Here is a 26843-nt window from a genome sequence, read left to right on the forward strand (position 1 = left end):
TGAGATGGTGTCTTGGAAGAAGTGGCGGACAAGTATTGTGCCTTTTAAGAAAAAATATACACTGTAAAACATTATAATTTTTTTTACAAAACAAATCTAAATTATCAAAAAAAAAATTAAATTACTCAAATTGCATATTTTTTATATTTTTTCGTAGTTTAGATAAAGAAATACATATTGGCACTGTGTATTTGCTGGGCAAATCATAAACAAAAAAGTTATGAATTATTGAAAAAATAAGTATTTCGCGAAATACTACCAATAGTTATTGAATATCTTTAAAATTGTGTTGATATTAAACCACATCAAATTTACAACAAAAAAGCCTGTAATGCTTAGATTGCCCAAAGTTGTTATTTTCCAGATACTCGTAGGTTAAAATTCACTTATCGCATATTTTTAAAAAATTTCGCCCTTTTGAGATGTTTACTCAAATTGCATATCAATTTAAATATTTTTTATGTATTTATTTTGAAGCTTAGGTAAAGAAATACCTATTGGCACTGTGCATTTGCTGGGCAAATCATAAACAAAAAAGTAATGAATTATTGAAAAAATAAGTATTTTCCAAGTGTATTTTCCACAGTGTCAGTAGGTATCACTTTATCTAAACTAAAAAATAACTATAAAAAAATAATTTAAAAAAAAAAAAGCAATTTGAGTAATTAAATTTTTTTTTTTTTGTAATTTTGATTCTTTTTGTAAATAAAAATATATATTTTTTAACAGTGTATATTTTTTCTTGGAAGGCACAATACTTGTCCGCAACTTCTTCTAAGACACCATCTCGATCAAACAAATCGTTCACGAAATATATATTTTTCTATTGATGCGTATCATTTTTGCATAATCCCTTTACAAGTGTTAGTCGTGTGCAAAACTAGGGAACCATATATGTAAAATGGCACGTTGGGCAATAACAAACAACTGTGCAAAGTTTCATCATAATCGCAAAAGGTCGATCCGAAACGATTTGCGAATCTGTGTGGAACTGCTGACATGGCAGATGTTAGTGATATGGCGAATGAGTGAGAAAAACAAAACAACGATATCTCACGGTTTTTGTGTCATACTGCGGTGAGAAGTTTTACGGAGAGAGGGTTCTGAGTTGTTTTGATTGTTAACCGTAGGAATATCTTTTGTCAATCTAAAGGCTGTCAGTACCGTGATGCAACTCAGCACTGAGCGAGAGAATAGTATACGCTCACAGCAGCTTTCATGAGAAAAGCAACAGCGATTTCTTTTTTTAGGAGAGCTCGAGTAACCGATAAATCGTTTCTTCTGACGGCCTGTGAGAGCAGACGACAACGTGTTATTTGTAGTATGAGTGGTTATTATTTGCCTTTAACCTTTCTAATATGTTAAGCATTGAATACACAAAAAAAATACACAGGTCTAATTATCGTTTATCGTTTTACATCAGATCTACAAGCTCTTATTTTTTTGTTTTTAATTGCCTCCAACGATCAAGTAAGCCTTACCCATCCAAACGAAAATTATCCGAAATTAATGGCGAATTCGTTTATTATTCAATACCAATTCGTTTATTATTCAATACCAACCTGGACAAATGTCAGTTTGATAGTTTGTTCTTAAAACCTTGGTTCAGAACCGTCTAATTACATGGCACTTGGGTGAACTTCCTGTGCAAGCTGTAAAAGTGCCAAATACCCCACAATATGGATATTTTCGGAACGGAGACGATGTGTAGAGGCTGGCTGTAGATGATTGAAGCCATTTTGGAATCCAAGCTGGCAACTTTCGGCTAAAAATAAAGAGTCAAATATCCCACAATATGAATATTTTTGGAACGACGACGTAGGTTTAGAAAGCAGAAGTAGATGATTGATGACATTTTGGAATTAATGATGGCGACTTCCAGTTTGTGGACAATTGTCAAATACCCTAAAATATGGATGTTTTCAGAACGAGGACGACGTGTAGAACCTGAAAATAGATAATAGGCGCCATTTTGGAATCCAAGATGATGACTCCCGGTTTGTGAAAAGTATCAAATACCTCACAATATTTATTTATTCGTCAATCAATCAAATTGTAGACTACATTTTTTTAACCACTGCGTCCATTATTTGACCTTTAGTGGTACCCATGTTTACTGTTCGTATCATGCAAGCTGACCACTATTTAATGAGTGAACAACTAATTGTCAGTCAGGTATGATATGGTTTATGAAACCAACTACCTTTCCAGGATTAGTAGACCAAATTCAACTAGGTTGTAAGATAACACTACGAAGAAATTTAGATCTACGCCTGTGTAATACACCGCAACTGCAGATCAGATGTTCCGAGGTTTCACGTTCTATGCTACAGAAACGGCAGATATCGCTCTGAACCCGACCAATGTTCTTCAAATGATATCTACTCGGACAGTGCCCAGTTACTAGGCCAGTGTACAGTCAAGATTCCTATAGTACGGTTAATAGGGACCGCACTATAGGAAGCGGCATTAACGAATACACGTAGCATACGGGATTAGAGCTAATTGGGACCAAACACTGATTGTCGGGCAATTTGAAGAGATAACTTCCTGATGTCTTCTGAGAAGTTGTTAAGCAGAAAGTGATCTTATGGCTCCACGGTTTTTTTAAAAACCGCTCATGGACGTCTTATCACAATAAATTCGGAGTTTTGACCAGATATTTTACACTGGAGACCACGAGATAGTCCACTAAAATATCCAGAACATCCGTTAAAGTGGTCAATTCATTAAACTGATCCTAGGCTTCGTGTTTTTTTAGAAACCACTCAGAGACAGCTTATCAGAACTTTCGGAGACGAACCAGCCCAGGGATGAAAGTCTCCTAACTAATGATTTATAAATAATCTTATCAGAATGAATTCGGTGTTGAGTTCAGAATATGGACTCTGGAGACTACGGGTTGGCCCATCGGAAGATCCGGAACATCCCTAAAAGTGCTCAATTCATGAAATTGATCCTTGAGCTCCACGATTTTTTAGAAAGCACTCATAGACGTCTTATCACAATCAAATCGAAGTTTTGACCAGACAGTTTGTACTGGGGACCACGGGATGGTGTATTAAAAGATCCGGAAGATCATTGAAAGTGATTAATTCATGAAACTGATCCTAGAGCTACAAGGTTGTTTTTTTTTCAAAACCACTCATAAATTAATATTAATAATAACTCAATAACACGATGTTTTCAAATGGCTTATTGATTAAATTTTGATGAGAATTAAAAATATGAACATTGAAGCTAGTGCCTCGTTAACTTGTAACTCCAAAGAAACATCTCCAAGAAATCAAGGGAAATATGATCATGAAATCCAAGGAACAATATTCAAAAATTCCGTTAAAAGTGTCTAGAATTATTAAATACTTAAATACCACCTAGAAATCATCCACGTGTCTATGAGCAGTTATAAGAAACCACAGAGTGCTTAGATCAGTCCGAACATTCCGGAGGACCATACAATGGACCCTGTGGTCCATTTTCCAGTCACAACTATGAGTTCATTCTGATGAGTTGTCTATTATTTTCCTGAGGAGCGTTTATTTTCGGATCATAACTCCGAATTAATAATTATAAGACGTCTATAAGAGTTTACGAAAAAACGGAGTTTTTAGATCAGTTCCATGAATTGAGCCTTTTTACGGATGTTTCGGATCTTTCCGAGGACCATTCACTTCACAATGGTCCCAAAGCCTTATTTAGGAAGACAAAAATGTTTGCGCCCAAACCGTCAGTTTTTGGTTTTTAGTGTTTTTGGGAAAGTTTCTTCATATTGTTTGGCCGATCTTTTTATGTTGGTGAAATTAGGATGGTCCACAAAATTGGAGATTTAAATGTTCAAATTTTTTTTTTATTATTTGAGATAGACCAATGCAATGTTCTAAAAGTTGTAGAACAATCAATTCGAAGCAATTTTGCTCATTTAATGGGTAGTCCCAGTTTCCCTCAAAAATGCTTACTTTGTAATCATTATTGGGTATTTTGCGGTTACCGTATAGGAATCCGGCAAGAACGAATCCGCACTACACGGTAACCGCAAAATACCCAATAATGACTACAAAGTAAGCATTTTCGAGGGAAACTGGGACTACCCATTAAATGAGTAAAAATTTTCCCATTTATGAGTAATTACAACTACAAAAACAAGTAGTAAGTATTCATTTTTGAATAACAAATACCCATGAATGGGTAATATTTTTACTCATTTAATGGGTAGTCCCAGTCTCCCTCAAAAATTCTTACTTTGTAGTCATTATTGGGTATTTTTCGGTTACCGTGTATAGGAACCTTGACTGTACATGCATGTCAACCTGGTCTATACAAGGTGTGGAGATCTAGCCCTCACGTAGGTGTTGGTAGAGGGAAAAAGATAAACATTGCGAGAGAGGATGACCACGACGTCATAGCAGTCGAAAGCAAATTTGTGTAATATGAAGTACAGCAAATTCTAGATATGTTTGCATGATTGCGCTTGCTTGTATGTTTTTGTAAAGTATCTGGGAAATATCAGCAGGCGTTTTGTATTTTTATAGTTACTTCTTACTTGTACACGGGCAAAAACTCACTAGTAGACTGCTTTTTCATGGTATACAGTGTGCTAATAAAATAATCAATACATTATCTCAACATTCAGTGGAAAAACATTCATAAATTTTAGCTTCATACAGAAATTCTATAATTCATATTCAATTTCAAATGCAAACACTGATTGAAACAAACGTTATGACGTAAATACGAGCGTGTTTCAGCATACGAAAGAAGAAAATCGTGCTAAGCCGAGTGAAAAACGAACTGCACCAATACGTACAGGCAATCAATTCCACACCTTGTATAGACCAGGTTGCATTGGTAGTGCACGCTAAAGGATAGGAAAGAGGAAAGGGAAGGGAAGATAAAGGCCTACACGCTAAAATCAGTTTACCCAGACGGTACAAAGAGATTACCGAGATTGGCCGTAAATTGCACAAACTCACATATGGGTTAATTTTTTTAACCCAAATATGGGTTCTTATGATCCATAAATGATTTATTGTTATGCAAATTTGACTTAAATTTACCCATATTTGGGTTAAAAAATTTACCCATATCTGAGTTAGTGCAGTTTACGCCTGATTTGGGTAAGGTAAACCTACATTTGGGTTATCTGATCTTAGCGTGTAGGCAAGCAGAAATGTAGAGAGCAAACAATACACAAACGAATGTAGCGATCGGAAAAGCTTGTTTCATTCTAGTTGAGCTTTGGTGTTGAGATGAGCTTAAGTAAAGGGCGACAATTGTGAGGTTCCCCTAAATAAATACAGTTGAACTCCCAGTTACATGGTTTTCCTTATGATAGTGTATTAGGAAAAGCTCTCAGGTTTTAACGTTTTCGGCGATTTTCATGGGATGATCAGCCCGATTCTGATCCCTGGCGTCTCTAGAATCTTAGCGGTCAGTACGATAGATCGTTTTGGTTAGGCTCGTGATGAAAACCCCCGCTCACGTGACTTCTGTTCTGGATTTGAAATTGTTGTTCTTGTGTACCTGTAATTTTTGGGGACTTCGCGGGAAATCTTCTTGGGTAAATCTTTCCAACAGCCAGTCAGCATTCTCCCCGTATTCGGGAAACTTCGACCCAATCTTCAGGAAAGTCTCAGGCCGGGCAAACCTGCAATCTGCTGGGTGGTATCCCTTTGGGAGTGGCGCTTAAACCACCCATGTTGTGAACGGAAAGCTCGACAGGCTGGGTTACACCTTTACTGCGAACAGCACATACCAAAAGGTATGAACGAATGGCCTAGATGCTCATTTTGTTTAGATACTGCCGGTTCCTGTGATACAAACACCTCTACAATTGTTTATAATGTTACACAAATGAAGCTTAAAAGGAATAAACGTTTAACCAACCAACTAATGCAAACATCATCAAGAAACAGCTCAACACCTATAATCCAATTAGGATCAAATTCTCCTCCACAATACGAAGCACCCATTTCCGTTCGTTCTTTGAGCAAGTTTACCTAGATGGCTTCAATGTATCGATCAATCTATTTACCGAACACCATCTCCGGATCTCAAACTGCTCTGTCCATCAGAGGCGGTGTGAGCCTAAGCCCATGATAGACTAATCAATCTAATCTTCTGATCCCCCGTTTTCCAAACCATACTCACTCTGCGTTGTTTCCGAACTTCATGCGAACGGCAAACATTTCACAATACTGTATAATAGAAGTATAGTCCAACCTACACTAGAACATTTACCCCATTAGGTCTCAACCAAACCAATCTCAATGTGAATTACATTGTTTCGACATAACTAGCCTTCTGAAATTTCAGAACACCCGGAGTGCCCATCGAGCCAGAAATTAGATTCGCACTACTCCGTTGCTAATGCAGTTCGGTTCCCGGAACCCAGATGGAACAAAACACGATTTCAGTAGCTTTGGCTTCTCTATTTCCCTCAATTTGGTCAATATTTGCATGCTAACGAACGGTCCATCAATCATTCCCTTCCATCACCGACCGACCGGTCACCATCACAGTAGATTGAATCCTTTTCACACATCATGCACCACGCACAGTGTGATGATAAATTTGGTCGCAACTGAGCAGCCGACCGAGGAGCTACTGAGTTGGGACCAAATTTCCCCACTGTGCAACGGTCGGAAGGCTGCCGTCCGGAATCAGACACTGAAACACTTGACGCAAACGCATCCATCCTCCCCTAGACCCACACTGTACAGTTTAAAAATTAATACGGAACGATTTGTTGATTGGCACACTTCATCAGTAATCCATGTAGAGAAAGTGAGAGATAGCAAAAGTGATAGTGAATTTCCCGTAGGCCCTCAATTCTACGGATGGTTTTTTTTTGCATATACATAAAGTGTGATGTAGCTTTTCTTCCGGAACAGATGTTTCCCAGAGAAACGGGAGTACTTGTGAAGGACAATCGACACAATCGGTCACGGAGTTTTCGGCTTCGGAGATCCAATCCTGACTAATTGATGTTTTTCTCTGTTTTTCCCTTTTCTTCCTTTTCCCTATCCGTGCACGAACACACCCCGCGTTCGTGTGTCGCTTTTCTATGAACCCTGTGTGTATGTGTTGCCTATTGCCATCTCTAGGATCGCTGGAGGAGCAGGAATTCTTCGGCGAGGTGCTACTCGGCATCAAGCAGGTCATCCAGACGCATATGAAGGAGATACAGGTCAAGTTTCAGGACAAGTTCTTCAATCTGGAACTGGAGGTCAAGAAGCGGGACGACATCATATCAAAGCTGCAGAATCGGATCCAGGAGCTGGAGGAACAGGACCAGTCATCACCGGTGATCCTGCGAGGGCCAGAGGATGGCGACGATGGTGCACTGGTGGAGCTGCGGCAGTTGCTTCAACAGCAAAAGCAAGGGTCTTCCGGAAGTGGTACGTCAAGGTCTTCCGACGAGTTGCCGTTTATGGTGAGTTTGGCTTATTTATTTATTTGTTCGTTTATTTATTATAATCTTCATTCATTTGACCATTGGTTAATTTCAAGACTATAAATAGCCTATTCATGAAAAATAATAAAGCTAGAGCCGTCGAAAAGGCATGTTTTGGTGAAAAACTGCAATTGTCCCCTACTACATGCTATCCCGGAAGCATACCGGTGGTCCCGGAGTGGCAAATATGGTTTATGGTGTATTTCAAGACTATAAATAGGATCTTCATGAAAAACCATGAAACAAAGCCGTCGAAAAGCATGTTTTTGTGAAAAATTGCAATTGTTCCCTACAACAGGTTCCCCCAGGGGCATCCCGGTGGTTCCGGAATGACTGATATGGTCATTGATTCATGGTGAGGCTATACATAATCTATGCAAGAGAAAATATCAAGCAAGAGCTGTCGATTGGGATGCTCAGATGCTTGTATGCATTAGTTCTTTATCGTGTTAGAAGCATTCTAGGGATGTTCAAAGAATGTATTTTCTTCTAAACCGGGTCCGCTCGCCATCCTAGTGAAATTTATAGGAAAACTGTGGAGCTGGATGACGATTTTAGTAAAATTAGGCATACCTATTAAATAATATATAGTTTTATTTGATACTTGTCATGCTCACATCGCTTTAGAGGAGATTTGAACACCTCTAAAACACAAATGTCAAGGAGGTTTCAACTACAGGGGATACTCAAAATAACTAGTATAGGCAACTTTTTGGTAAAATTTTGAGTGTTATAACCAGGCATCAAAATTATCCCTTTCCTTTATCCATTATCCAATCTATCATTGCATATTATCCCTATCCCTATCCGGATAATTTTAAAATTATCCGGATATACTCCGTTTTAAAATTAGCCGAGTAGAAAAAAAAATGGATAGGAATAATATCCATTCTATTTCTATCCGGGTAGTATCCCGATAGACTATGAACAATACAGTCTGGAATCCTTATTGCCGGATTCCCTTATAGCCGGGCTATCCGCGAATAAAGATACCTACAGCTTATGGGATTTGCACTAATAGGGGCTGTAGTGGATTATCTCATTTGTTTCAATATATAGAGCTATACAATCTTGGACAAAGTTGTTGTACTGGGATTGACCAACAAGCCTGTTTCATTGGATTCAGGTTTAATTGGGAACTACGCCACTAGAAGTGCTTCACTTTTATGTTACTTATGACGGGCGCTATAATATGTGGATTAGGGTGTTTCATTTTGAAAAAAGTGATGAATTTTTGATAGGCCACCCTCCAGTTCGATTCATAGCCCCAAAATATGAACCTGTGCAAAAAATGGTAAAGATTGATGAAGGTTTAGAGGTCGCGCCAATGATTTGGATTTTGTATGGAGATTTTGGTGAATTAGTATGGGAAATTATTGATTTTCGTTTACATTGCTCTAACTTTGGTTGTAGTTGTCCAAACGTTGAAAAAAAAAAATATGTGGTTGTCATGACAATGATCAACAAGCCTGTTGTTGTTGCGATGAAATTGGCGTTGTTGCCTTGTACATATTCATCTGTCAATTTACCCTATTTTGCCATTTTTTCACATTTTTATAATTCTTGATACGCTGCAAAACTGAGCGTAGCAACTGTAGGCTTTTTGTTTATTGCCATAGCAATAACATACTAAATTTTTTCGACATTTGGACAAGTAGAAGCAAAGTTATAGCGATATAAGCGATTTTTTAAATTCTTCCATAGTAATTCCCATACAAATTTCAAATCATTGGCGCGACCTCTAAACCTTCATCAATCTTTACCAATTTTTGCACAGGTTCATATTTTGGGGCTATGAATCGAACTGAAGGGTGGCCCATCAGAAATTCATCACTTTTTTCAGAATGAAGCACCCTAATGTGGATCTTAGGTCCAACATAGAATATTTCGTGATCCTGGCCATATAGAAGGTTACTGTCTTAAGCAAAGTTGTTCAAGTGATCATGTCTTTTTGTATGGTGTTCATATTAGTTCAGAACTCTCTCTCTATACACAGCGCTAGTGTGCATGTGAACTTCCTATATAAACTGTATCTCGAGAAAGTGACCATTTAGAAAGTTGCTGTCTTTAGCAAAGTTGTTCAGGTAGCCAAGTCCTTTCGGATGGTGGTCATATTATTTCAGAACTCTCTCACAACAATATGGATATTTCTAAAAAGAAAACGACGTGCAGAGGTCGGAAACCGATGCCAGGTGCCATTTTTAAATCCAAGATGGCGGTCATCAGTTCAAGAAAAACTCTCATATACCGTAAAATATGGGTATTTTCGGAAATGGGATGACGTGTAGAGGCTGGAAATCGATGCCAGACGCCATTTTGTAATCTTAGATGGCGGTCATCGGTTCCAGAAAAACTGTCAAATATCCTACAATATGGGTATTTTCGGAAAGGGGATGACGTGTAGAGGCCGGAAATCGATGCCAAACGTCATTTTATAATCCAAGATGATTGGTTCAAGAAAACCTGTAAAATACCCTACAATAATGGTATTTCCGGAAAGGGGACGACGTATAGAGGCCAGAAATCGATGCCAGGCACCATTTTGGAAACCAAAATGGCGGTCATGAGTACAAGAAAAACTCTAACATACCCTTCAATATGGGTATTCCGAAATGCATGTTTTATGCATTCTTGTCACCCTCGTTCATCCACTCCTTGAGAAGGGTTTCGACTTCCCTTAGCAAATCTTACATTTTTGCACTCTGTTCGACATTACTGTCCAATGCACAGTGGTCCAGAAATGTTTTTTAGCGAAATTTGTTGTCTGTATCTCCTCCAATAAAAAAGATATACCCGAATATAGAAAAAAATATGAATAAATTCAAATTGATTTTATACGAGTTTAAAAAATAACATACCTCCAATTTTTTTCATGCGCCTTCTTAAGATCTAAAAGTTATTTCAAGACACCTTTGCTGAGAAATTCAAAATAAGAAAACTAGAGCAAAACAACTGTTTTTTAGAGCCACCCTAACTTAATTCAAGAAAATAGCTCTAAATCGGCCAATTTAAGAGATACAAAAAAGTTGTTACCTACAAAGTTGCTTGAAATTAGCTCAGCTATTACTTTGCCGAAGAATGTACACCTTAATTTATTCAAACAAATAAGTTAGATTTTTGATTTTAATGATAATAGGAACCACCCTAGAATTCATTGTCATAAAAATGAGGGCATAACTATAAAGAAGAACTTTGTACAAGAGACTTTAAGTCTAATGTTTCAATTTCAGGCTCAAAACATTTCATTCCACCTAAATCTGCAATCTGGACCACTGTGCAATGTGCAGAAGTTTTCGAACTCCGAGAGTTGATTAATTTTGTACCCGATTTCTTCCGTGGTGGGATGAAAATATAATCCATATTCATTGTAGATGGGTCTAGTTTGCTAACAATTTCATCTGCTGTAGCTCATCTCATATGATTTCGTTGATTTCACTGTTTTTTTACTATCCCAGGAGCACCAAATTTTACGTGAATTTGTTGAATTTCGGACATGATCTGCAAATCCGTCGTCTTCATTGCATTGTTAACTCGCGAAATTTGACAGAAGAATTTTCTTCCAGTAGTTTACCAACGTGCTTTAGAACCACATCCAAGCAGTCGAAACAATTCTTGATGCTGAACTACTTTCGTGTACCCGCTAATAAAAGGCCTTCATTCTCGGCTGTTTTCAAAATAAAACTGTAGCTTCTCTTGACATAGTTCAGCTTAAAATTTTAGATGATGCCTTGAGTTATTCAAGATTGCTTTCATGTCATTGGCCACATCTAGCTGGACCTTATTAATGAATCATTACAAACTGGACATGTGCCACAAATTTGGAAGGAATCCTTAGTGGTTCCTATTCAAAAAGTTGCTGGAACGATTAAAGCCGAAGAGTTTCGTCCCATCAACATGTTGCACACATTAGAGAAAATTTTAGAACTTGTTGTTAAAGGCCAGCTGTTGGAGTATTTAAATGGTAATAGTTTGTTGATACCAGAACAATCGGGATATCGGGATGGTCATTCTTGTGAAACCACGTTGAATTTGGTATTGGCGAAGTGGAAAAATAACTTTGCTGTTTTTTGGATCTTAAACGCGCTTTTGAAACAATTTCTAGGCCCTTATTGTTAAGATCAATCAAGCGCTTTGGAATTACGAGTACTGCATATAAATGGCTTGAAAGCTATTTGTCTGACAGAACTCAACGGACTGTTTTTAATGATTCGTTTTCCAGTCCCGTGGGGAATAACCTTGGAGTGCCCCAGGGAAGTGTATTAGGGCCCCTGTTATTTATTATGGATATTAATGACTTGTGACGTGTTTTACGATTTTGCGACATTAATCTTTTTGCAAATGATACTGTGTTATTCATTGCAGCTAAGGATTAAGATGATGCCGTTTTACACTTGAATGAAGATTTGCGTTCTCTTAGTAGATGGTTGAAGTATAAGCAGTTAAAATTGAATACAAGTAAAACTAAATTTATGGTAATTTCGCGGAATCGAGTAAATGAGAACGTCTCTGTTATAATTGATGATGAGACTATTGATCGCGTTCGGGAGATTAAATATCTTGGCGTGATTATTGATGACACACTTAAGTTCAACTCTCACATTGACAATGTCATCAAGAAAATTGCCAAGAAGTATGGAATTCTATGTCGACTGAAAAACGATTTAACTATTGCCAGTAAAATACGGCTATACAAATCAATCATCTCTCCTCATCTTGACTTTTGCCCTTCCATTTTATTTCTGGCCAATGCAACACAAATATCGAGATTACAGCGCTTGCAGAATAAAATAATGCGTTTGATTTTGAGATGTAATAGATTCACTTCCTCAACTTTGATGCTAGACGCCTTACAATGGTTGTCGGTGAAGCAAAGAATTGTATATTTGACTATGGTGTTCATTTTTAAAATAGTTAACGGTTTGCTGCCTCGATATTTGGGTGATCGAATTGAAAGAGGAAGTGACTATCATAGATATAATACTAGAAACGCGGATGAAATAAGAACACCACATTTCTTGACTTGTGCTTCACAGAATTCATTATTTTTCAAAGGAATAAATGTTTTCAATTCGATGCCTAGACATATCAAACGTTCAGCAACACTTACAGAATTTAAAAGACACTGCATTTCACACTTTAAAACTGTCTTTTGAACAGTTATGGGGCTGTTCATAAACTACGTAGACAGTTTAGGGGGGGGGAGTTGAAAATTATCCACAGCCCATACAAATTAAAAAAAAATTGTATGGACAATTGTCTACCCAGGGGGGGGGGGGTCAAGGATCCCAAAAATCTGTCTACGTAGTTTATGAACAGCCCCTATCCAGTGATTTTTTTTATGAATTGACAAATTATGTATCTTGACGAAGTTATCTCTAACGGATTATTTTATATGGATAGCTGTCATGACGACTTTTTTAATAATTATTGTAGTACAGCAAAAACTATTTCAGTTCACCACGATGGTGATGATGGATTTTTAATATTTGATTTAATAGTAAATAAATTTAAAAAAAGTAGTCTACAAAGGTTTGAGCCTCGCGCGCGTATTACGGATATAAAGGACTGAATTTAACATTTTATAAAAAAAATGCAATTTTGAAGCTTATTTGGAAGATACCTTGAGGTAGTAATAAGTTTTCTGGCAAATGTTGGGGGTTCATGAGCATTCCTGACATTGCTGAAAATTATAATAGCATCAGATTGCGGGCAGGGTTGCTTCCACTCACTTGCTATAAAACAATGGTTTTCTAAATTATGAGATCATTAGATGATATAATTATATGCTGTACTTGTAAGTAACAAGAAAAGAGTGTAAAGGATGTGTTTGACTCATAAAACCTGTCAATTTCGCTTTCAGAGCGTCACAATCGGCGATCTTATGATTCGCGAGCGTTCACTCTGAGTGAGCACTCACGAATCGTTAAATCGCTGATTGTGACGCACTGAAAGCAATTTTGACCGGTTTAATATGTCAAACACATACTTCACGACCTCTTTTTGTAACTTACAAGTACTAATTATCATTATCACATCCAATGTTTTCATAATTCGCAAACACAATTTTTTATAGCAAGTGAGTGGAAGTAACCCTGATTGCGGGGTTGCTAGTGTAATAGGATGCTTTGTTGATTGTTCATTAACTCTTGATTGCTTGTAATACTTATGAATATTTTAGGTGGACAAAAAGGCGAGCTAAGAGGTGGACGCCTGAGCTTTTCCAAATTTATATCGTTGTGAAGCAACTGTAAACTCTAGAGGGAATGTATATCTGTAACTGAAACCAGTTCGATTTTGTTTGCCAACCTGATTAAAATGTCGTATTTAATTATCTTAAAGATAAATCGTCCAGCTCAAACCATTGTAGTAAGAGGTGGGACCATCATCATCATCATCATCATCATCATCATCATCATCATCATCATCATCATCATCATCATCAAGGGTTTGAATCAAAGGCAAAGGCATGTATAGAAGCATTAAGTTGGGATTGCTTATGGTGGGCGGATGCGACGGAGCGTTATCAAGGAGCAGCAAAACCTTAAAGCTAATGTTCTTGGCTGCGCAAAACTTAGCCAACTGTGGTAAGAAGCAGTCGTTTATCTAGTCCTCAAATAATTCTCGGGTCATCCAACCTTTCTTGTTGCTACGATAATTAACAGGGAGATTCGCTTTTTGTAAATTTTTAACGATCCTTAGATTCGCTACATTTTTGATAACCAACGGCTTCATCATCAGGGACCCTTTCGCGTTCGATCCCTTTATTGTTTTCAGATGTTCTGAGGCATAAGATCTGTGAGGCGTTTTTATGTTAAACGGGTTTCTTTCATCGCAGTTGAACACTTGGTCAATACAATACTGAACACTTAATTTTTTTACCAACGTCAAATGGGGTCGATTTCTGGCCTTTACACGTCGTTCCCTTTCTAGAAATACCAAAATACTAGTGGTATTTGACAGTTTTTTTTAACCGATTGTTGCCATTTTGGATTACAAAATAGCGTCTGGCATCGATTCACAGCCTCTACACGTCGTCCCCTATTCGGAAATACCCATATTGTAGGGTATTTGACAGTTTTTCTTGAACCGATGGCCACAATCTTGGATTCCAAAATGATGTCTAGCATCGATTTACGACCTCTACAAGTCATCCACTTTCCAAAAATACCCATATTGTAGGGTATTTGACTGTTTTTCTTGAACCGATGGTCGCCATCTTAGATTTTAAAATGGCGTCCGAAATCGATTTCTAGCCTCTAAACGTCGTCCCCTTTCCGAAAATACCCATATTGTAGCGAATGTTAGATTTTTTCTTGAACTCATGACCGCCATCTTGGTTTCCAAAATGGCGTCTAGCATAGTTTTCCGGCCTCTACACGCCGTTTCCTTTCCAGAAATACCCATATTGTAGGATATATGGCAGTTTTCCTTGAACCAATAGTCGCCATCTTAGATTTTAAAATGGCGTCCGAAATTAATTTCTGGCCTCTACACATCATCCCTTTTCCGGATCCTGTCCTCACATTGCACAGCAACATCCTTAAATGGACAAGCTTTTCATACATAGCATATTAAGGAAGTTCATGTGCACACTATCGCCGCGTAGTGAGAGAGTTCTGAAATAATATGACCACCATCCGAAAGGACTTGGTCACTTGAACAACTTTGCTCAAGACAGTAACTTTCTATATGGCCTGGATCATGTTGGACCTAAGATCCATATATTATAGCACCCGTCATTAGTAACATAAAATTGAAGCACCTCTAGCGGCGTTGTTCCCAATTAAACCTGAATCCAATGACACAGGCTTGTTGGTCAATCCCAGTACAACAACTTTGTCCAAGCTCTATAGCTGTAGCTCTATATATTGAAACAAATGAGTTAATCCACTACAGCCCCTATTAGTGCAAATCCCATAAGCTGTGGGTAGCCTTATTCGCGGTTCCTTATTCACGCCCCCCTTAACCCGGCAATAAGGATTCTTGACCATATATGTTTAAAATAGGGATGCTGTATCAAATATGTCCCCACCATTTTTTTTTTTGTCATCTGGTAACGTTACGAGATCGAAAATCATCACTTTTATCATCACTGGCATTTTAAAATCCAAAATGGCGGTGTCCGGTTTAAGAAAAAGTGGGAAATATTGCAAATACCCATTAATATAGATATTTCTGGAATCAGGTTGATGCCTAGTAGCTAAAAATCGATATCCGACACCATTTGGGAATCCAAGACGGCGGCTTCCTATTTTACAAAATGTGGGAAATACTGTCAAATACCCATCAATATAGGTATTTTTGGAATCGAGATGATTTCTAGAGGCTGAAAATCTATATCCGACGGCATTTTTAAATCCAAGATGGTGGCACCCCGATGCCAAAACACCTATACATATATGGGTATTTTAAAGTATTTCCCACTTTTCTTAAACCACAAACATGGAATTTAAAATGGCGTCAGACATCGATTTCTGGCCTCTAGCCGTCATCCCGGTTCCAAAAATATCCATAATGATGGGTATTTGACAGTATTTCCCATTTTTCCTGAAATCGGAAGCCACCATCTTAGATTTAAAAATGGCGTCGGATATCAAATTTCAGGCTCTAGACATCATCCCGACTCCAAAAATACCTATATTGACCGTGTTTCCCTCTTTTTATGAAACTGGAAACCGCCATCTTGGAATTAAAAATGGTGTAGGAAATCGATTTCCAGTTTCTAGACGTCAACTCGATTCCAGAAATACCCATTTTGATGGGTATTTGACAGTATTTTCCACTTTTTCTGAAATCGGAAGCCGCCATATTGGATTTCGAAATAGTGTCGGATATCGATTTTCAGCCTCTAGACATCATCCCGACTCCAAGAATACGTATATCACCATCTTGGATTTCAAAATGGCGTCCGATATCAATTTCCGGCATCTAGACATCAACCGATTTTTAAAATATCCATATTGATGGGTACATATTTGATATTAAACAGCCCTATTCTAATCATAGACTGTTCGGAGTCGATCCGGATAGAAAAATAATGGATAATATCGAATAATTTTAACTTGGATCATCAGCGGCTCCGGTGGTGTAGTGGTAAGCGTGATTGCCTCACACCCCAGCAGGCCTGGGTTCAATCCCAGTCGGCACCACCGAGATGTTCTGAGGCATAACATCTCTGATCATTTGCATTGAATTCAAAATGCGCTTGAATAATTGAAAATTTGATTTATTTAATCGAATAGCTGGAAAATTCTTAACGACTAATCGTTACTCGAATAATTGGACTTTTAGGCATCCCTGTGTAATTTCATATTTTTTTGTGGTTCTTCGAAAATGTCTAACAGCAGAATTGCAACCAGCAAGTGTAACCCAAGTACCAAAAGCGGTGCGATGCTAGTTTTGATTGCTATGACCAGTGTTGGCAAAATCATCAATCAAATTATATATATCATATATCAAATGTCACTTTTGCGGAGATCTCAGTGAAACTTATGTTGCCGCGATTTGCACAGCCGAGCTTGGTAGAAAAAACTAAGTGTGCTTGATATTGATTTTACGAGGTCCTTTGATATTACAAGACTATTTTTTTTTTTTTTTTTTGTAAAAGTGAAGTTTTATTTGCCTACATCAAGATGAAAGTTCAAATCAGCTATATCAATTCTAACGTTACAATCGTTAACGAAGCAGATATATGTGATAAAAATATTCAGAATTGCCACTCTATGTCTGCCGTTTATTCCTAATAGGCCAGGTCTTAGCAAGTCTTCGAACTCGAGTCGCCTCCATCCACCCAAGATGACTGCTATTCTCTGCTGAAGAACCGTCCAAGCCGGGCCGACGCGAGTACAAGCGCAACATTTGTGGGAGAGAGTTTCTGCTGTACGGTTGCCACAATGCGTACAGTTTTCGTCATCTACTCGCCGCATCACGAATAGCAGTTTGCGGTGCTCTATCTTCTCGTTCACCAACAAGTAAAGCTTCGTCCTCTGCGCTGGAGTTAGTTGCCTCGATGCAATGTTTCGCCATGTGCGTGATCAGTCACTTGCTGGACTGTTACGTTCCACCCTTGGTAGCTCAGTTTGCTGGACGAAGTACTGGTGAATTTGATCGGTGGAGGCGTTCTGTTGGATTTGGTGGGAAATTTGGGATAAGTTTGATAGGATTTGTCTAAGGTCGGGAAGATCTATTGAGATGGCTGGGCGGGGATTATCGTGGAAAAGAAGGGATCTATAAAAAGGAAGGGATTCGATCTCTTGTAGGTGTCGGTTGATTGCGAGTGACTTACATTTCAGAGCTGGTAATTGCAGCTTCAGGCCTCCATTCTCTCTGCTGCGTGCCAGCTGCATCATTGGTAGTATGGACGCGAGGTACCATATCCTGGACGTTCCGAACGTGTTGAGCATGATGACCCTTTGGTGCAGCGTCAGCGTGCGCAGAGAATGCAGCCACATTTGTTGCGCGAACTTCCCCACTAGCGCATTCCAGTTCATCGTTGTCATCAGTCGTATTGAATTTGCGAAAACAACACCCAGAATTTTGACAACGTTGACTGTTTGTAGCCACTGAGTGTTGATTGTGTTGCCTTCGCAAAGCCCAACATCGACGGCAACAGTTTTCCGCAAATTTAATTTTGCGCCAGCAGCTCTCTCGAAACGAGCGAACAGCCTATTTATCTCATCGATTTGCCTGGTCGATGTGACGATCACACTGATGTCGTCCGCATACGCCACCAGCAGATCATTCCCGCACACTCTTTCGAGTCTGCACACTAGTGGATGCAGGTAGAGAACGATGAGGTGCATGGATAGCGGATCCCCTTGCCGTACAGAGCGTTGAATTTCGAACGGACGAGAAAGGTGCCCATTGATCAACAGCCGGGAGGTGGACCGGCTGGCGATTCGCAAGAGTAGAGCGATGAGATCCTGGTTGAAGCCGAGCGAGCGCATGGTTTCGAAGAGAAAAGAGTGCCGGACCCGATCGAAAGCGTGATCGAGATCAAAGCTGATTAACTTCCCGGCACGGCGGTGGTGGCCGAGGTGTGCTATCCGGTCCTTGAGAGCAAGAGTGGCTTGAAAGATGTTGTGCTCTGAGTTGGAGCATTTCTACCCGTCGCTCAAGACGTGGTGCTCTCTCATCACTTGCTCGAGTCTGGTTTTGAGAATGCAGGATAAGAGCTTGTAGTCGCTGTTGAGCAGCGAGATCGGACGATATGAACGGGCTGTGTCGTCGCCGCCTCTCTTTTTAACCAGCACGATGATGCCATCGACAAACGCTGGAGGAAGATTACCGCTGAGTGCCTCATTCAGCAACAGATTCAACTCTCGGTGGATGACGTCGAACATGCGGTGGTAGAACTCTCTCGGAATACCATCGCAGCCGGGAGATTTTCGTGGGGCGCTCGCTGTTATTGCAGACCAGATTTCTGCCGTCTTAGTGTTGTCCGTGCAGGCTTCATTCGATGGGTCGTTGGGTGGGATAACACTCTCGCAGACGAAACTGTTCTCATTCTCTTCTGTTTCCTCCTCCGAGTACAGCGTCGAGAAGTAGTCCATCATGTGCGGTCTCGATCGCTCGTGGCTCTGCTACCGTTTCGTCTTGCTCTGTCTGCAGCTGCGTGATGACGGTTCTCTTCCTTCGCCTCTCCCCCAATTGGAATATTGACATGGGTTCGTGTAGGAAAATCTCCGTTGAAGCGCTAGCCGACCGACGGCTTGACGGAGAACTGCGAATAGTCAATCTTAAAAGTGTTTTCTCGCCTCATCGCGAAACACTTTTGCACGCCACGCGGCGCAGCGGATAGAAGGGTATCCAAAACGTAAATGCTTCACTAGTGATAAGCGCAATCGAAAAAAACGTCTGCACGTCTCAGAAGCTGAGCGATAACTGTGAGACTATTCACAAATCACAACCTGCAAAAATCAAGCGGATAGTTGACTAGACACAAAAATGATTCCGTTGCAAATCGTTTTCTTAGAAAGAGCAAGTATAGTTTGCTATCTCTTTTTACTACTCTGCGATGGCAGACACGAAGCGACTGCTCCAAGCCGTTATGGAAGTTTTGGTTGCGTTCGGGTGGAAAACAAAAATCATTAAACTCAATCTCACCACAGTTTGTTGAGATTTACAGCTGGTGAGTTTTGTTAGCTTGATATTCCAAACTGCGGTATTAGAGCTTGCAAAATCAACCGCAGCTGTATGCTTGTTGATTTTTGTCTACGAAAATCAAGCGTGATCTTGAGCATTGCTGAGATTTGATTTTTTGATATTTTACCAACACTGGCTATGACAACGACTGCATTAAGGGGCTGAAAGTTAATTCTCTTCATCGATTTCCTCTTTTGATGACCATGGCTTCACTAACCTATTTCGCACTACTTCTGCTTTGCTCTTCTATCATCCAGAACAACAAACGTATCAATGAATGTGTTTGCCGTCGAGTTATTAACGAAACAGAAAGTCGATGAAGAGAACCGATCAAAATCACTTGCACCCCTGCTTCCAAGTTTGGACAACTCTGGAGAGCATTTTGGGGGCGTGTGGTTCTGAATATGACGATGAGTGTGCAAAATGTTACCCAACTGCATCCTCCCTATTCGCATACGCCCGAAGATCGGAGGCGAATGCCACTTGGACTTTTTTCGTCTACCAACGACTCTCTGATGACTGTGTTGGGGAAGCAGCATATGCATGTACGTGAACGATGATTTTTTTAATTATTTCAACGCTTTTGAACAATGCTTGACATTTACCACTTTTTCAATAGTTTCTTATTGCTATCGACGCGTGTAAACATTTCTGAGCGATTGGTAATAAAATTATTGAAATTGGTCCACGGGCAGCTAAGTTATTAACGTTCAAAATCTTTCATATTTTGTTACATGTTCCATTTTCGGTTTTCACAAAGTGTACCCCCATATAGAAATCACAGACATAGTCCTACGTCAAAACAGCAGTAGGTTCCTACCGTACCTAGATGGCGTACAGTGCTACTCAGATAAGCAAAAGAGGAAGAGACTTAACACCGTTGGAGTGACAGCTCTACAGCACAAGCAGAATGAAATATACTGCACGATTCATAATGCTCTTCCACGTCTCTTCAGAAATGAAAGTGCTGTCTCCCAATAGCGTGTGTTTTACTCACAGAAAATTGAGTAGCACCCGATCCCTGCGGTAGATCATTGAGAACCTCAGGGAGGTTCCGAGGAAGTTTCAAGGAAATTCTGAGTGAACTTCCGAGCATCTCAGGGTAAAATGAAGGGTAAATGAAGTGCTAAGGAAACTTTAGGCATTTTTCGAGAGGGAAGTAAAGCCGTTGGTCCCCGGTTCATGAGTTGATGGGTCGATAGGTAGGGTCCAGGTGTGAGAGCTGCCTCTCTGGCGTCGGTAGCATTGGTGCTCAGCACGGAAAACAAGATCGACGGAAAACAAATCAAAGAAAAAAAAATCTATTATTTTCAAACATTGCGCAGCAAACAACAAATACTACATTCAAAGAGTTTTTTGTTACGTCATACGTGAAGTTTATGATTTTTAAAAGTTTCGAGGAAATGCTATAATACCGTATGCGTGATAATGTTTGCACCATTGAGCAACGTCAAAATTTAAAAAAAATCTAAAAAAATTCGTCTTCGGGTTTTTTTTTATTTTTTCAATGGGAGATGTTTCTCAGAGTCTTAAACTATGTTAAGTTTCCATTTGCTGCAATTACGGCCTCCACACGCTTCCGGAATGCACTGCAGGTTCTAATAATGTAGTCTGGATCCATTTATCTCCAGATACGGGTCAATGTTTGTCTGAGGCTTGCTGTACTCGGGTAGCATTTAGAACAGGCCTTGGCCTTCATGACGCGCCATATTGAGTAATCCAGCGGATTAAGATCGGGGCTGGATGGCGGCCACATATCCTTCGCCCAGAACGGAAGATGTTCCTGCAACCACTTCTGAGTGCGGTTCGAGGTGTGGGTTCGGAGCCCCATCTTGTTGAAATACAACATTTGGCTTCGGACCGTACTGTTCTTTGATCCACGGAAGAACATACTTACTTGAAATCCCGATTTAGACCTCCGTGTTGACCTTGTCGCCTTCTGGAATGAACACTGGGTCCATTTTTTGCCATCGGAAGCCACCAATCCAAACACCATAACGCTAGCAGGATGCTTGGTCAGATACACGTTCTTGTGCTCGTCGGCCACGTTTTTTACCGGAAGAGAACTAATATACCGGTCGGTTCTGGAATTTGATACGGGATCGACGGTAAACATGCTCTCGTCGATTAATAGAATTACCGGATTTTTTCGCTTAAGGAAGTTCAAGATTTTCTTGCATCGTTCGACTCGTAGCTCCCGGATGCGGTTGGTAATCATGTGAGTTTTTTTCCGTACCCTCGACTTCACCCCGCAATCTTCCTTTACGATCTTCCGTGCCGTAAAATCACTGATCCCGTGTTCCTTTGCCATGTTCCTTATTGAACGCACTGGATTCACCCGAATCTTCCTTTTGATAGCAGCGATAACCCTCGGAACCCGAGCTGACCTTAGACGACCTGTGGCCACCTTCGCGGATAGTTGTCCTTTCTTTTCTCGGTCTAATACCCTTTTTACTGTCCACCGGGACAAATCACGAATACGCTGCCACTTCGTCATGGTGCAACTGTCAAACTAAGTAAATCATTTTCTTTTATACACAGCCTACTACGGTATGAGCTATAGGTTACGTGCATGCTAAGAAAACCAAGGCATTGTATGCACAGGTGAAACGGGAGCCTTATTTGTACGATGGTGCAAACATTATCACGCATACGGTAATATAAACATGAAGCTTTAGTGCGATAATACATTAGCCAGATAAAGTACAGAAGAGGATAGATTGATAGTTCCGCTAGAGTACGGCAGTGTGATAATTAAACAGAAGTTGGAATTGAGCGAAGGACCATCAATGCAACATTAGTAATCAAACGCACACTCCATTACCTAGCGCATACATCCTCAAATCCACAGGCAAAAGAGTGCGCGTTTGACTTGTTCATATACTGTCCACGTGCGACTGTGGAATAGTTCTTGCAACGTTTATCACTAGCTCCTCTAGCTAATAAATTATCGCACTAAAGCTTCATGTTGATTTTAAATAGTATAGCATGTGCCTGCAACTCTGAACAAATACTAGTTTCCGCTATTTGCATTAAAAAAATCATAATATTTTGACTTCTGAAATTACGAAGAGTAGGGGAACGTCGGCCTAAATGTCCTTAATTTGGGTCCATATGTCAATTCAGCAATCGACTAAATTTTCAATAGCGACCAAAAATATCCATTAATACCGTCACAATGACGCGTTCAGACGCGGATTAGATAAAATTTATAAATAGCAGATTTTTAGCGATGGGCCCAACCTTATATCCATAGGCCAACATTAGAGCCATTTCCCCTAGTATAGCATAGCATAAACCAGGATGCACAATGTCGTAGATGGTACGAGCTCCAAACTGTTGTTAAGGAGGAGACCCACCTTCATCCGTTGCTGTTAGATAGTGATTTGTGGTTAACCACTGCCTCTTAGATACAGGATGAGTCTCCCTCCAACAGACTAGAGCGGTCCTCGCCACGCCCTTGCATCTGGTGGGGATGGGAAAGGAATGTTAGTCCGACACTTACTTAAGAGAGATGCAGAGAGACTTGTGAAATTGCGAAGAGAAATGCAAAAAAAAAACGCTACAAGGAATCACATTATACATTCTTTTATGGTGGTAAGCTCCAACCGGTATTATCCCCGTATTAAATCCCGATCCCGAATCTCAAACTTGTTCGGTTAATCAATACGATCCTTAACCAATATTTACAGATCCTCCAGTCAGGGCCGTTATTAAAAGATAATCCGAGTTGGAGCTTACCGTCATTACAGTAACATTTTAATCCCAACTGGAAGCATTGAATTCTTCCTAATATTCAAAGAATCCCTCGATTTACAAAAGTTTTCTATGAATTCCAACCTAATACGATCATTTTTTTATTCTCTCCCTTCCAACCGAATCCAGCGCGGCGACTCGCTTGACACGATATTCGCTTCCTCACCGCACTCGGACTCGGACAGCCCCCGCAGCCAGAAGGTAAGCCGCGCCCGAAAACCCCGTAGCTCACCACGGCATCGACCGTTGCGTAATCGTCCCACCTGGGGCGAAAGCACCGATCAGGACAGCTTCGAACGAAGTGACTCCCCGCCAACGACGGCATTACCACCTCCTCCACCGCCTCCGTCGACTACTCCCCGGCAAGCTCCACCCATTCCGCCACGGCGCATGTCTTCCTCTCCGGGTGGTGGCAGCGTCGGCAGTGGCAGTGGTTCCTTCACGGAGCAACGGGTCCGTGTCCCCTACCGTGACATTGTGATATCGGAACTCACCGGAAACATCGTCTCGGACAGTGTGATCGTTAACATTGATAACAGCTCCAGCTCGGATCAGTCCCAGTCGGAGAATGACAATAACTATGAAGAAGAAGAGGAATGCGAGCAGGAGGAAGAGGGAGCATGTGAAGCAGAGGAGGAAGAAGAGGAAGATGAGTTTGCTAGTGAATCTGGGAAGCTGGTGGAGAATCAGGGTAGTCTAAGTAGTGCGGATGAGTTTGCCGATGACTTCGACGACGACGACGACGATGATGACGATGAGGAAGAGGAGATGAATCACAGTGACTGGGAAGTTCGAATGCTGGCGGCGGAACTGCACAAGCGGGAAAGCGTAAGCACGGACTTCCCCAGCGATCTGGACGAGAGCGATGGTTTACTGCGCAGACGACGGAAACGTAGCGAAACGGATACGGAAGGAAGCGGAGCGGAGCTGGAAGTGCTAAGGCGGCCCCGAGCTTCAAGTCTGGATCAGCACAACCTGCGGCGAGGGATGAGCGTAAATATGGGAAGCAGCAGTAGCAGCAGCGGCAGCAAAAGACGCGGTTCCGTCTTCAAGGCAATGAGTTTCGACCGCGATAAAGATCGTCTCTGAGAATTAAGACTCAGATGTGATGTGTGCATGTTCACCAGTATCACCAATGTGATTATAATCGAGTGGAGCAAAAGGTAGGGGGGGCGGCAGAGGAAGGCGGAAAACAGGAAGCAAGCATGACCAATGTGAAAACGCACTATAGTTAAAGTTAGCAAGAGGTAGCAACAGTCAACAAACAAGTGAAAGTAAACTACAAGTTAAAACTAGTTTCAAAACTACGATTAAGTTAGACAGGAAGAGCCTACGAGTAAAAGTTTTAGGGAATAGCCAAAGCAACCAGAACTAAACATAGGGTGATTACGATAAGTTTTGTTACAACGGTGAACGGAGGATGGCTTTATGGTTACAAAACATGAGACAGATTTTATCGCACGTTTTGCACACACAGAAGATTAGTGAATACCTAGTAGCATTTAGTTAAGTTGTTACAAATTTAGTCATTTTCATATTTAACGAAGAAATCTAGAATTGTTACCTTTGTTTTGTAGTCGAAGGGAGATGCGTAAACACAAAAAAGTTCCAAAGACAGTCGTAAAGGTAAAATCAATTTTAATAAGGAAACCAAATATAAATAGAACAATCTACTAAACGAAAGCGAAAATTCGTGGAAGAAAATGATAGCAAAAAATATGTTTCTCTAGCTACCACATATAATAAAATCAGAACGGATTTAAAAGTTTGATCCAAATTTTGTACTAAGACCCGTCCAACGATTTTATTTTTAGCTGTATTTTTCGTTGGTCACAAGATGATTAATGAAATCAGAAAATAAGCAATCATTTCAGATCTGGAAACACACTTAAACTATGTCAATTGGACTGGACATATCTGATGACAACAATGATTCACCACTAGGATGATTTCAGAAAGTATAATTTCAAGATTCTGAGCTCCAAACCTGAATAGAGCATCTGTAGAAATGTACAACCCTGTTTCGTTTAACACTTCAGTGATGCGGTGTACTGCTGCTAAGCCAGTATTTGGTTAAAAATGTGATTTTAGGAAGCTCGACGTATTTTTTTCAGCGGTCCACTTATTTTATCAGCACGGTAGCAAACGATCATGAACAACATGTGTAAAAGGGCACACAAGTTTTTTGTATACAAAGCTTTGTATGCCCTTTTCTCACCAACCCAGGGACGCCCACTCAAACCATCAACATCACCGGGTAGGGGAAGCTTTCTCCTGATGTTGTTGATTTGCGTGAGTGACCCTCGGTTGGTGAGAAAAGGGCCTTCAAAGGTTTGTTAACAATAAGCTTGTATGCCCTTTTCACATGTTGTTCATGATATAGCAGTGCTTGGTACATGTGGCTCTTGATATGTGAATTTTCATATGCGTGTTTCATATGAAATTTATTCAGAGTTGGTAGGAAATGATATACTAATATCAACATGAAGCTTTAGTGCGATGATTGATTAGCAAGCGAAAGCTCTGAAGAGGATAGATTGATGTTCCGCTAGAGTACGGCAGTGTAAAAATTGAACATAAGTTGGGTTGCATCATAACACACCATTGCACTATGGGTAAAAATTGGTACAAAATTACCCAAAATTCAAAATCTCAAAAGCACGCTGAATTCCAGTCATGAACAATGAATTTGGTATGTGTAATGGACCATTTAACCCCATTTTTCCTATTTTTTTGAGGAAATGTTTTTACAGGTCTATTTTTCGTAAAACATGAGCACTTTATGCATGGTTTTAGAAATGTACGTCTTTAAACAACAGTTCATGAGATATTAGGGAAATTCAGATTGTACTATATAGGGGAGTATGGGGTAAAAAAGGACCCTCGCTAAATTTATTTTAATTCATTCAAATGTTGAACAATACGATTTTATGAATGACCCCAGGTTGCCTACAATGCCCAGGTCCAGGATTGGAATTTAGCAAGACAAAAGTCCATAGTACTTTTGTTTAAGGATTTAGGCGTTTGGTATCGTCAGTGAAGTTTTTCTTCTTAAAATTATCCTTCTTTTGGTAACTTCAAACATTAGGGTGATCCTTTAATTTTTTGAAATCCAAAAACTTAATTTCTTAATTAAAAAAAAATAAAGACACACATTGTTCGTAGAAGTTGCTGGTGATATAATTTCAAGCAATTTTGTTGAAAAAATCTTTTTTGTATCTCTTACCGTTTTCATTTTAAAGATTTTTTTTTCTAAACTGCGTTAGAGTGCACCCATAAAAATCAGTTTTTCAGCTCTAACTTTTTTTGTTTCAAATTTTTCGTAAAAACTATTTCGAAAGAACTTTTAGAACTCATAAAAATACACAACTTTGCTCCAGAAATAAAATCTGTATCCCTCGACTATCAAAAGATATTGAAGATTTTCTATACAAAATAGGCCCTTTTCATTTTTTTTTCCTTTGGTTTGTTTTTTTCCGTCGATCTTGTT

At 39.8% G+C, this 26843-nt stretch overlaps 1 protein-coding gene across 5 annotated transcripts in view; it reads left to right on the forward strand.

The window, feature by feature from the left end:
- The window catches only part of LOC135710982 (uncharacterized), an 825769-nt gene extending 800284 nt beyond the window's left edge, over positions 1-25485 (forward strand). For all 5 annotated transcript variants that reach the window (XM_065233717.1, XM_065233715.1, XM_065233718.1 and 2 more), the window contains 2 exons: positions 7104-7432; positions 23483-25485. In XM_065233717.1, coding sequence (XP_065089789.1) covers positions 7104-7432; positions 23483-24442 — 1289 coding nt within the window. In that variant the 3' untranslated portion in view covers positions 24443-25485. The remainder of the gene's footprint in view (positions 1-7103; positions 7433-23482) is intronic.
- The last annotated feature ends 1358 nt before the right edge of the window (positions 25486-26843 follow it).

Source organism: Ochlerotatus camptorhynchus, unplaced genomic scaffold, assembly GCF_037179485.1.
Source record: "Ochlerotatus camptorhynchus isolate MF236.1 unplaced genomic scaffold, CSIRO-AGI_Acam_v1.1 ptg000412l, whole genome shotgun sequence".
NCBI lineage: Eukaryota > Metazoa > Arthropoda > Insecta > Diptera > Culicidae > Ochlerotatus > Ochlerotatus camptorhynchus.